Here is an 11,275-nt window from a genome sequence, read left to right on the forward strand (position 1 = left end):
CATTCTCTTATGATAAGCCATGAGACAAGCTCTGGGGTGGGAGTGGCCACCATGAGTCCTAATCTCACCCAAATGCCCAGTTTACCTGGATGGGCTTTCTGGGCCCCTCCCCCACCCAGCTGGAGGAATCCCAGGTAATTCTCACCGAAGAGCTTTCCTCTCCTACATTCTAGGTCCCACCCACCGCTCTGGGGGTGGAGGGAGCTCCTTGCCACTTGAATTATAAATTAAACACATTCATTAGTCAAGGTTATTGGAGGCTGTGGGGGCTCAAGCAGAGATGGAGATGAGGCCCAGGCTCCGGGACTGGATGAGGCCAGCAGGACAGGATTTTGGCCCATGCATTGCTGTAAACAATGTCCCCAAAGCTCCCTGGCCGGCCAGCGGCTGCTCCTTCTCCCCTCCCCCCTCCCTCCCACATGTCCCTTCTCTTCCCTTTTGGGGGAGGGTGTTTCCCAACCTTTGGCTCTTGGTGGCTGTCCATGGGGGTGGGCGCATGATCCCAGGATGAGAGGTGACAGCAGCAGGACAAGAACCCCCGAGGGGGCCATGGGGGGCTCAGGAGGCAGGCTCGTCCTCCTGGGGGTCAGGCACATCTTTGTTACAATCTTCTTTCCTACATTGTGGGAAGGGAGCCTGTCAGCATTGGACAGGGGACAATGACTGCTACCCACTTTGCTAAATCTGGGCAATTCCTCCTCCCAAAACAATTACAAAACCATCCTGGGGCTCTGTTCCTGTCATACTTACTAATGTATTATAAATGATAATCTCAGACCTTGAGGTCTGGATAATGCTGCCTGAGAGGAGAAGACATAAAAGTGGCTTCAGGTATGGCAAGGCTGTCTCCTGGTTGAAGGCTCAGCCAGGTTCAGTTTGGGTGGTTCAGTTCAGTTCACTGGGGGAGGGGGCGCAGCAAAGAGCCTAATTTGGGCTGAATGTCTCCCAGAGTGAAGAGGGCTGGCTGAGAGGGACAGGACAGGACTCCTCCCAGAGTGAAGAGGGCTGGCTGAGAGGGACAGGACAGGACTCCTCCCAGAGTGAAGAGGGCTGCCTGGAGGACAGAACTCCTTACATGGGTTGGGGAAGTCTCTAAGCAGTTTTCACCCCTGATCCTAGCTCTGCATCCTGGGGCCAAGTAGGAAAGCGTTAATCACAGTATTGCACTGTTGGAAGGGGCCCCAAGATCACCCAGGCCAAGCTGTCCTTAAGCCAGAGGCTCATTACAACCTCTTGGACCAAGAGTGGTCTAGGCTTTGCTCAGGGGTCTATGAAGGGGAGCCCCTGGCTCCCAAGGCAACCCCTGCCACTCAGGGATACCTGCAATTGTCAGGGAGCCCAGGTCTGCCTCTCTCAGTGCTCCAAGTTCTGCCCTTGGAGAACAAGGACAAAGGGAGTCCTTCCAGAGGCTTGGAGAGTCAGGGTCCCCAGGAGAAATGGCCTTGGCTTCCCCAGCTCATCCCTCCACAGGGATACCAGGCTTGCCGCTCCTGGCTGCCTCTTTTGGACGCTCCCCAGCCCATCCATGGCCTTCCTAAAGTGTGCTGCCCGCAAGGGAAATGGCTCCTCAGATGGGGCAGGAGCCCAGAGGGGGGACAGTCCATAATTCTTGGGCAGACGGGCAGGGTTGGGGCTTTTTGGGGGAATGGGGAGTGCTCACAGCGGAGGGTTGGAGAGCGCTCACAATTCTGATAATGTCACTCCTAACTCTAACCCTGGGAGTTACAGAGCACTTATCCTCTCCCCTTCCCTAACCCCCAGAGCCATGAGGACAGAGAAAGCTCCAGCAGAGATTGCTGACCAGGGAATAATGCTCTTCATTAAACAGGGCAAGTGAACGTCTGTGACAGTTTGTCTGAAGAGGCTCCAGGAGCCCAAAGACATTGTATCTGTTGGAGGAAAGGGGGCAAAGGGGGACCTGTGGTGAGTGAGGAGTGGGGAGGGAGCCAAGGTGGTGGTGGGGGAAGAAAGTCAAGGCTGGGAGAGGGAACCAAGGGCAGGGGGGAGGGAGCCAGGGCTGGGAAGAGGGGTGTGTGGGGGGAAGAAAACCAAGGTGGGGGGAGGGAGCCAAGGGCAGGGGGGAAGGAGCCAAAGGCAGGGGGGAGGGAGCCAAAGGCATGGGGGAGGGAGCCAAGGGCAGTGGGGGAAAGAAGCAACTTGCCCACTCCCTTCTAGCTCTGAACCCCCTTCCTTCTCCTTCCCTTTACCAAGCAGACAGTGCAATCCTATGCAGGCTCTGGCTGACCACATTGTACTCCCACCCCTACTGACTATGCTTCTGTTCATCATCCATATGGCAGCCTTCATGAAGAAATGGAGGAGTCAGGGCATGAGCATGAAGAACCGGGAGGGATGTAAGGGAGAAGTGCCCTCTGCCTGTCTCTTCAGGAAGGTCATGGCTGCCAGGCTGGGGAGGCCCTTGGTGGCAGGCAGGCTTCTGGAGAGGACCCCAGAGAAGGGGGCAGGTCTGGAGGAGATGCATGGGATGAGTGGCCAGAAGCCACAACTGCTCTTGGTTAAGGACCCAGACGTTGCTGGCCCAGCCCCAGCAGCCCCAGCAGCCCTTGGATTGATTCACCATGTAAGCTGGTGGGCATCTAGGTCAAAGATGGAATATGTGAATGTAAAAGCGTCCTTTTGGTTTTTTAGCCACAAAGATATTGTTCCTGGAGTGTCTCCAGCATCATTGCCTCTGAGGCAGCTGACTCTGACCCTGCTGATTTTCAGAGAAAACAATGCTTAGGCAGCCAGGCCAGGAGAACCCAGGCTGAGGGGACACCTTGGCCGAAGAGCAAATGCACAGGGACCACCTGCCACCCTGGGGCTCTTCCTTGAATGATTCCATGGCAAGAACAAAGTGTCGAGATGCCTTTGAGGAGAATTTCCTGGGGCTCCTGGGCTGGGGCTAGGGCATCTTGCTGAGGCAGCTTGGGGCACCCTGGCTACCAGCCAGGCTTGGCTTCCCTCTTTGCACTCTGGCCTTGAAAATAAGTGATGTGACTTAAAGATTGACCCAAAAGGGCAGATAGTCCCTGCGCACTTGTCCTTCAGCTAAAGGGTGCCAGGCAGGGGCCAGATGGGCCATAGGGTCCTGGCTTTTTGTGAAGTGGCTGAGAGATCCAGGGATAACCCCATAGTGATGTGTGTGGGGATGGCAAGGGAGGAGGGTGTGTACAAGGAGGGGCCCTTGGCCCCAGAACATGGCAGAGCCGGGGAGGGGGGACACCATTCAGAGCTGCGTTATTCCAAGTAGAGATTTATTTTCTCTGCAGCTTTCTTCTAAGTAATGAGCAAAGTCAACAAGAGGACACCTAAGTGGGGTAGGTGGAAAGTTCTAGGCTCAGAAGCTCTGAGTTCTGCTGCCTGTCCTATCCAACCAGAACCTGAGAGACTCCTGCTCACCCACAGCATACCTGAAAGGGGGTCACCCAGCCTGTGCCTTCAGACCTCTTGTGACAGGGAGCTCACTGCCTCCTGAGTCATCTCAGGTCACTTCGAGGCAGCTCTCATGGTGACAAAGCTCTTCCTCAGGCCAAGCCCCAGCTTACCCTTTGCACCTTCTTCCTGCCATTGCTCCTGGTGCTGCCAAGCAGGAAAATGATAACTCCTCTTCCACGTGGCAGCTTGCATGTCCCCCCTGACTCTTCTCTGCTCCCCAGTTCCTTCAGCCTAGATTCCAGGCCCTTCACCATGCTGCCCGCCCTCCTCTGGTCACAGTCTGGCTCATTAAGGTCCTTCTTAGACCATGGCCCCAGCGCTGCTGCAGATGAGGGCTGATGAGGGCAGAGGACGGACCCTCCACTCTCTGCCTCTGGGCATTGGGTTGTTCTTCCCTGGCGTTAACAAGAGTGTTAACCATACCAAATATATCCCGTATAAAGGGAGACTTTGCAAACAACCCCAGTGTCAGGACCTCTTCTCTAAGGAGTCTGATGGCACCATGTGGCATCACCCCTTCCCCCAGCCCATGACTTACTTTAATAAGTTTCTTGATGGAGACCTGTCCTCTGATTTGAAGTGGGTTTCAAACGGATTCCCAAAGGAACGTTTCCTTAGCATGGCTTTCACCAGGATCTGGAGAGGAGGGAGTACATGGTATTGGACACTGGCTGACAGAGTCAGCTCTCAGCTGTCTGAGGGGGGACTGCCTGGCTGTGCACTGCCTGTAGAGGGCAGTGTTGGGGCCAGGGCTCGCATGGACCATGCATCTTTAGATGGATATGGGTTGGTGTCTCACTTCAGACACAGAATTGAACTTTCACACACTTTGAAAATACATTTCTGATTATGACAGCAGAGAGTAATCATCTGTTCAAGGGCCCAAGGAGTGGGACAATGGTCTGTTTGGGTCAGTTCAGGCCCCAGGTGGTGACAATAAAGTTGGAGCAAATCTGGCCAGTCCTGCTGTTTGTGAGCCACAGACTCAGCCTGGCAGCAACCCCATGGAGGCCAAGGGACTCATTTTACAGATGAGGAAACTGAGACTCTGGAGGTGGAGGGATTTGTCCAGGATCCCACACTCAGGAGTGGGAGGCCCAGTGCTGAATCCCGGGTCCCTCGGCTCCAAGGCCAGGACTCTCTCCACATGCCACATGGCCTCCTTCCAAAGGTTTTTCTCTTCAACCTTTTTATCTCCTCAGAACCAATCACACCAATTCCTCTCTAATGAGGACAGCCCAGGAGCCCTTCCTCCATGCTTGAGAGGCATCAGGGCATAGAAAACCAAGTGCTGGAGTCAGGAAAGCGTGAGTTCAAATACCACCCTTCCTCAGGAAAATGTCCAATCGGACCTATTGAAACCCTACTAATTAGGAATTCCTTCCTTCTGGGCTAGGCTGACTAGGGTTCCCGGCTTGGGTGAGCTCTCTGTAAAAAAAGGTTTGCTGAACAAATCAGTGTTGAAATCTTGATGACAAGGGGGCCTGTTTGTTCTGCTTAAGAAAGTGAACTGCTCTCGAACTCTTGGCATCACCCACTGGTGATCAACGACAGAACACCCCTTGGCGAGATTACTTCAGCTGAGCCTCCTCCACTTTTCCAGGGGAACTTGGCCACAACACCGCCAGCCCCTCCATCAGGCACAGCAGTGCCGATTGTTCAGCCAGGTCTACACCTCACTAGGCTCATGACAGTTGTCTCCCATCGTTAGGCTGAATCAGCAAGGGCAGCGTGTGTGACTTTTCTCTAGAAAATCCTCACTTCCTTAATTTCTCTCCCACAGAAGCGGAGAGAGCTCAGCGAGCCTCCGCCTCTGCAGGCTTGCCCCCAACACTGAACAGGCTGCTGGGTGGGCTCTGTCTCAGTGAGCAGAACCACGGACAGCTCCTGCTTGCTTACCACAGTGGGCAGCCGAGGGATCAGCTTGACCGAGTTCTTCACCTCCTCCTCTGTCACCTCCACAATACTGCAGTGCTCCTCCTCCGAGGGGAGGGGGTGCTTTCCGTTCTTGGTCACCCAGGGGTGTGACTTCATGAGGAAAAGAGGAGAGGGAAGCAATGGAGAGTCCTCATCAGCAAGCCCAGCCTGGGTGCAGGCAATCCCCCTGACATTCTGACTCCCCACATCTGGGACCTCACAGCCTCATGGAACACACTACCTTCAAGGTCCTCCCTCCATAGTTCTGCCCTCCAGCTTCTGACTTCCCACACTCGCTGACCTCCCCCCACCCCTGCTCCCCCAGTCCACCTTCTCTTGCCTCTATGCCCAATCTTGACCTCCAAGGGAGCCCAACCCAGGATGCCTTGTTCCTTGACCTCCTGCCACCTTCTGACTGCTGGCCCTCAGTGCAGGCTAAGTCCCCACCCATCCAATCCTCTTACTCCTAGGCTCAAGCTAATCTTTCCCATTCTACATTTACGGGCTGTGGCCTCAGCTGGACCCTCAGTTGTGCTTGGCTGTCCTCTCCTTTTTTTGGTCCTTATTTTGATGAATTTTTCCCATATGTAAGCCCCCTGTTGCATCCCCATCCTCAGCTTTGACAGCCCCTGCCTCACAGAGCTCATGGCTGTCTAGAAAGGGCCAGAGGCACATACATACACAGAGGAAACTTGTAGGAGGTGTGACATGAGGGAGTGATGTGAAAGAGAAGAGGTCCAGTGAGAGAGCAGTCTGGGATGAGGCAGGAGGGGATGGGGAAGAAAGGAGGGCAGAGATGGGTCTTGGTCAACAGCATCACCTCCTCTGAAGGCCAGGGGTAAGGGTTGGGCAAAGGAGTGGAAGGAGGCAGTGTGTGAATCAGCCTCAGTCTCCCGACACAGCAGGCTCAATGCCTTGCCAAAAGGGACAGGCGGGCATTTGGGGGTCACAGAGGAGGTGGCACCAGGAGGGGGAAGAGGCAGGGGGTGCTGAGAGGCTGTCAGAGGCTGGAGATGCGGACAAGAGCAAGGAGGAGGCTGGCTGAGCATGGGAAGCTGCTTCTGCTGCTCCCTCCCACTGCCCCCTGAGCTCCAGAAGAGGCCAGGCTCAGAGCACTCACCTTGATTTCGGGGATCACAATCCTTGTCTGGGGGTCCTTGTCCAACATCCGGAGGATCAGGTCCTTTAGTGACTCACTGATCAGGGGCCTGTGGAGGAAAGGGTATGGCAGGAAGGGCAGCCCCAAGCCAGGCCAATGAGAGCATCCCTGCTGGGGCTGGATCCTCATGACAACCCTCTGAGGTAGGTGTTGTTATGATACTCATTTTACAGCAGGGGAAACTGAGGCAAACATAGGTTCAATGACTTGCACAGCTAGTAAGTGTCTCAGGCCGAATTTGAACTTGGATCTTCCTGCCTCCCAGCCCAGCACTCCATGCACTTTGGTGCCCCCTAGCTGCCTCAGCGAGGTCACTGGGGAGCTTTGGGGCCCTTCACTGAAGCTCAATGGGGTCTCCCTGGCCTCTGTGCTTTCTGTTGGCCCCTTGGGACTCCAGGCTCCTCTTCTTAGACACCTCCTCATTCACTCCAGAGTTCCAGGCACAGATGAGATCTGAAGGTGGGGAAGCCAATGGTTCTGTCTCACTTGCCTGGGGCCCCGCATGTAGCAGTCAGATGGCCCTTCCCAGGACACCAGGGTCTCTCTATCTCAGAGCTGGCCCAGATAGACCTCAGTGGCCAAGGGAGCACCTCAGGAGCATCCCAGACAAGGCGTCATCCAATTTCTGACTGATGGCCCCGCTTGGGGGGTTGGGGATGGCAGGGAGCTCACTACCTCTCTCAGCCCTTCTTCATGCTACAGGCTTCCCTCATCAGCCCCATTAAGCAGGTGGCTTTCCCCAGGCTCCAAGAAGACATTCTACTCATTGGAGCTGGAGTGTTGATGCTAGTGACTAGAAATCAAGGATCCTGAGCCCAGCCCAGAGAACTGGGTTGGGGGGGGTGGCTCTGAGCAAAGCCAGAGGCCACACTGGGCTCTCCCTGCAAGCCTGGAAGCCTCCCTGATGTGTGGGGGTGCCTGGGGGTGGGGGTAGTGCAAGTAGTCCAGGGAAACTGGGATGAGTCAGAGAGGCCAGCAATTGGCCTCTCTCTGAGAAGGTCCCAAGGCTGTCCAGATGCTGTGAAAGGTCCAGGCTGAGTCTGGAGGTTCCCGGTCCTCCTGGAGGGGTCCCCTTAGCTGTTAACTTGCATTGCTAGCTGGGTTCACAGCAATCGAATGGAAATGGCCTTAATTAAAATGTGAAATCCTCAGAGGGTCCATCCCTAAGCCTGGAGCCTCTGAAAGCCTAATGGAATCCAGACTTTAATTAGCAGCAGCACATGGGGCAGGCTGTGCAGCCAGAGGGGGTCATCGCCACATCTCTTCTGGAAAATGAACATTCAGATAATGGGATCCAACACTAGGCCGGGGGGCCTTGTGGGGCAGGCCACAAAACCAGCTGTTTTAGATGGGGGGGGGGCTTCCCCCTGCTCTGGGCCAGCTCTTGGGGGGCAGCTGCTCACACTGCCCTGGCCACCCAGACTGCTGGTCAGCTGTCCCAGCTTGCTGTTCGGGTCAGGAGGTGCCAGGACAGTTTGGGGCATCTGGCGCCTGCAAATGTTGGGTTGTTGTTTTATATGCTGTTCATTTGGAGGCACCACCAGAACTGGGAAATCTCCCTGCTGGTCAGGCCAGTAGGGGTCAGCAGCTCTCCACCAGCATGCTGGATACGCCCCCATCCAAGCAGAGATCAGATCTTACGAGGAGCGAGACAAAGCATCCATCCCAGTCACCCCATCAGGGTGGGAACAGCTTCCTGGAGGGGCTCCCATACCAGAGGGTGTTAGTTTTAGGCTGAGCCTGCCCCTCCCCCATCCTCAGGGCTGGCCCCTCTGGTCCCCACATGTGCTTTCTCCTACATTAGGCCTTCCTCCCATTGCTTCATCTCCAGACATCACTCCCAATTCCACCAGGGCAGAGCTGGGCTCCCTGCTCCCTCAGAATTCTCCTTGGGGCTTGGGGGCAGGGTCTCTGTGCCCTCAACAGAATGACTCACAGCCCTCTCATGGCCCATGAGCCCATCCCCCCCAAGCAGGAGGCTGAAATTCTGACCTTGTAATTGGGGGGGTGGTGCTGCCTCCTTTCTCCCCTACCCAGGGAAGTATCATTTCCAACTCTACAGCCAGGAGGGAGGCCCCCACCTCTCCCAGGGCTGCGGGTCCCTCCTCAGGAGGCCCTGGGCATGTGAAGGAATCCAAGATACTCCTGGGTCTGCAGGATTGTAGTCTAACCAGGGACCAGCCTTTTGGGTCAGTTTACCAAGCATCCATCTGAAGCCCCTGCCACTGAGCTCACAGTCTGCTGTGAGGATGCAAGCCACAACCCACAAAGGCAAATGTGGTACATGAGGCCATTACAGGAGGCCTGGGGGGTGGGGGAGGTGGGGTGGCCCCTCTCATTCTGATAGTCTGATAGTCTAAGAAAGAAGTTGCCCATACTGACTGGGGGTAGGGGCAGAGGAGGAGGGGCTTCCTGGAGAAGGTGGCATTTGGGCTAGGTGCTAAGGGGCAGGGAACAGCTGAGCAGGTGGGCAGAGGAACAGAGGGACAAGATGCTGAGATGGGAAAACCCTGAGCCCACTGAGTCACTGAGAACCCAAAGAAGGGCTTTTGGAAATAAAGCTTAAAGGGGCTGGGGGAGGAGACAGATGGGGAGGGCCTTGAATGCCACCTTCAGTTTTTCTACTTTATTCCATAGGTAATAATGGGTTGGGGTGGGGGTGTTATGCCCTGCCCCCCCTCCAGTTTCTCCTTCTTGCCCCAGCTTACCCCACTGTTTTTACTCCCATCTCCACGGACCCCACTGTTTGTGTCCCCATCTCCACGGAAATCTGATTGTGTTCTTTCCCTTTAAGTACCCTTTCTCTTCCCTTACTCCCTGCTGTTTGATTTGAGTAGTTACTCCGAACAGTCGTGTGCTTCAATAAATCCACATCTAAATTTATATCCGGGTCTCGCTCGCTTTTTTTGGCACAACAGGGGGAAGCCTTGAAGGCAGAGGAATCCTGCAATCAGAACTGCTTGTGAGTGAAATCTGGCAGAGGTGGGCAAGAAGATGTGGGATGGAGACAGGGAAGGCTGCTGGGAGGCCAGGCCAGCAAGTGGAAGGAGTCTGAGCTAGCCTAGGAATGGTGGGAATGGGGCAGGGGTCTGAGCTAGCCCAGGAGCAGTAGGAATGGGGCAGGGGCCTGAGCTAGCCCAGGAGCAGTAGGAATGGGGCAGGGGTCTAAGCTAGCCCAGGAGCAGTAGGAATGAGGTATGAGGGGCCTGAGCTGGCCCAGGGATGGTGGGAATGGGCGTGGAGGGAGCTGATGGAGGAAGACCAAAATGGGCAATCCACAGAACTAGAGACAGAGATAACACTGAGCTTTGGGACTTGGGCCCTGGGATGGGTGGGGGCTGTCATGAACGAGCAGCTGGGTATGAGCCAAAGCTGGGATGGAGGGACCTGCCTCCCCTGGAAGCAGGATTCAGACTCCCTTCCATGGTGCCCCCTGCACCCCAATCCCTGCCAGGTCAGACTGGCAGACTGGCTGTGGCAGGCATGACCTCAGAGCTCAGATCGCAGAACTGGAGCTGGATGGGACCCCAGAGGCCAGGCCCTCGTTTTACAGAGGAGGAACTGAGGTCCATGAAGGTGAAGTGATTGGTTGAACCTCAAACAGCTAGGACATGGCAGGATTTGAACCCAGGTCCTCTGACTCCAAGGTGTTTGCTTCCCACTTGCCCCACAGCATAGGGTCTAGCCTCCAGCCCCATGTTGGTGAGCCCTCAGGGCCATCTCTGCCCAGGGGTGCTTAATGGTAACTTGAGCACACATCAGAAACAGGAGGTAAAGAGGGGGAGGGGGGATAAAGACCAGATGTCCCTCCTGGGGTTAGACCCATTCCCAGGCCTCCGCCCACTCAGGAGAGCTTACTTACTGCTCTGGGAATCCCACTTCCTCCTTCCTGATCTTTCCGTGGAGGGCCAGGATGGAGTCATCGATGAAAGGGCACTGCAAAGCAGAGCTGAGCTTTAGGAGGGGCCATCTGGAGACAGGGCATGAGATGAGCAGGGAGAGACTGGCGTGGGGGAGGCTGAGGGCATCCACAGCCAGAAGGTGGTGGGGGCAGAGAACAGCTGAGGCTGAGGAGGGGGCACCTACAGAATGACAGCTACCTAGAGGAGGGGCCACCAAGCTGCCGGGAGTCTCCAGCCTGCCAGATCTGGGTGGGGCAGAGCCAGGCAACTGGGACAAAGGACAGGTTTGAGAGGAAGGGGATGTGGTCAGTGTGGAGACGGCTAAGTCAGAAAAATGGGGATCAAGGGTTCTCTGGAGTAGTAAAAAGTTGGAAGGAAGGAAGGAGGGAGGAAGAGAGGGAAGGAGGGAGATAAGAAAAAAAGGAGGGAGGGAGAGAAGGAAGGAAGAAAAGGAGAGAAGGAAGGAAGAAAGGAGGGGGAAAGAAGAAAGGAAGGAGGGAGGGAAGAAGGAAGGGAGGAAGGAGAGGAAGAGAGGGAAGGAGGGAGGTAGGAAAGAAAGGAGGGAGAGAGAAAGAAGGAAGGAAGAAAAGAAGGGAGGGAGGAAGGAAGAAAGGAGGGAGGGAGAGAAGGAAAGAAGGAAGGAAGGAAAGAAGGAAGGAAGGAAGGAAGGAAGGAAGGAAGGAAGGAAGGAAGGAAGGAAGGAAGGAAGGAAGGGAGAGAGAAGAAGGAAGAAAAGAGGGAGAGAGGGAGGAAGAAATGAAGAGGCAGTCTCTCTGTTCTGGCTTGGTCACTCTCCATTACACAGGGCAAGCCCCTAGTGGGTCCCAGATGGGAAGGTGGCAGAGGTTGTCCTTGGCCT

General features: G+C 55.4%; 1 protein-coding gene across 1 annotated transcript in view; it reads right to left on the reverse strand.

Moving 5' to 3' along the window:
- Positions 1 to 420: 420 nt before the first annotated feature.
- CAMKK1 (calcium/calmodulin dependent protein kinase kinase 1) overlaps positions 421 to 11,275 on the reverse strand; it is a gene marked incomplete in the record, with an annotated part of 56,160 nt that continues 45,305 nt past the window's right edge. The window contains 5 exon segments of the mRNA XM_036754332.1: positions 421 to 616; positions 3,977 to 4,074; positions 5,338 to 5,466; positions 6,476 to 6,563; positions 10,377 to 10,450. Of these exon segments, the coding sequence (XP_036610227.1) occupies positions 559 to 616; positions 3,977 to 4,074; positions 5,338 to 5,466; positions 6,476 to 6,563; positions 10,377 to 10,450 (447 nt within the window).

The sequence above is a fragment of the Trichosurus vulpecula genome, chromosome 4, assembly GCF_011100635.1.
Source record: "Trichosurus vulpecula isolate mTriVul1 chromosome 4, mTriVul1.pri, whole genome shotgun sequence".
NCBI classification, from domain to species: Eukaryota; Metazoa; Chordata; class Mammalia; order Diprotodontia; family Phalangeridae; genus Trichosurus; species Trichosurus vulpecula.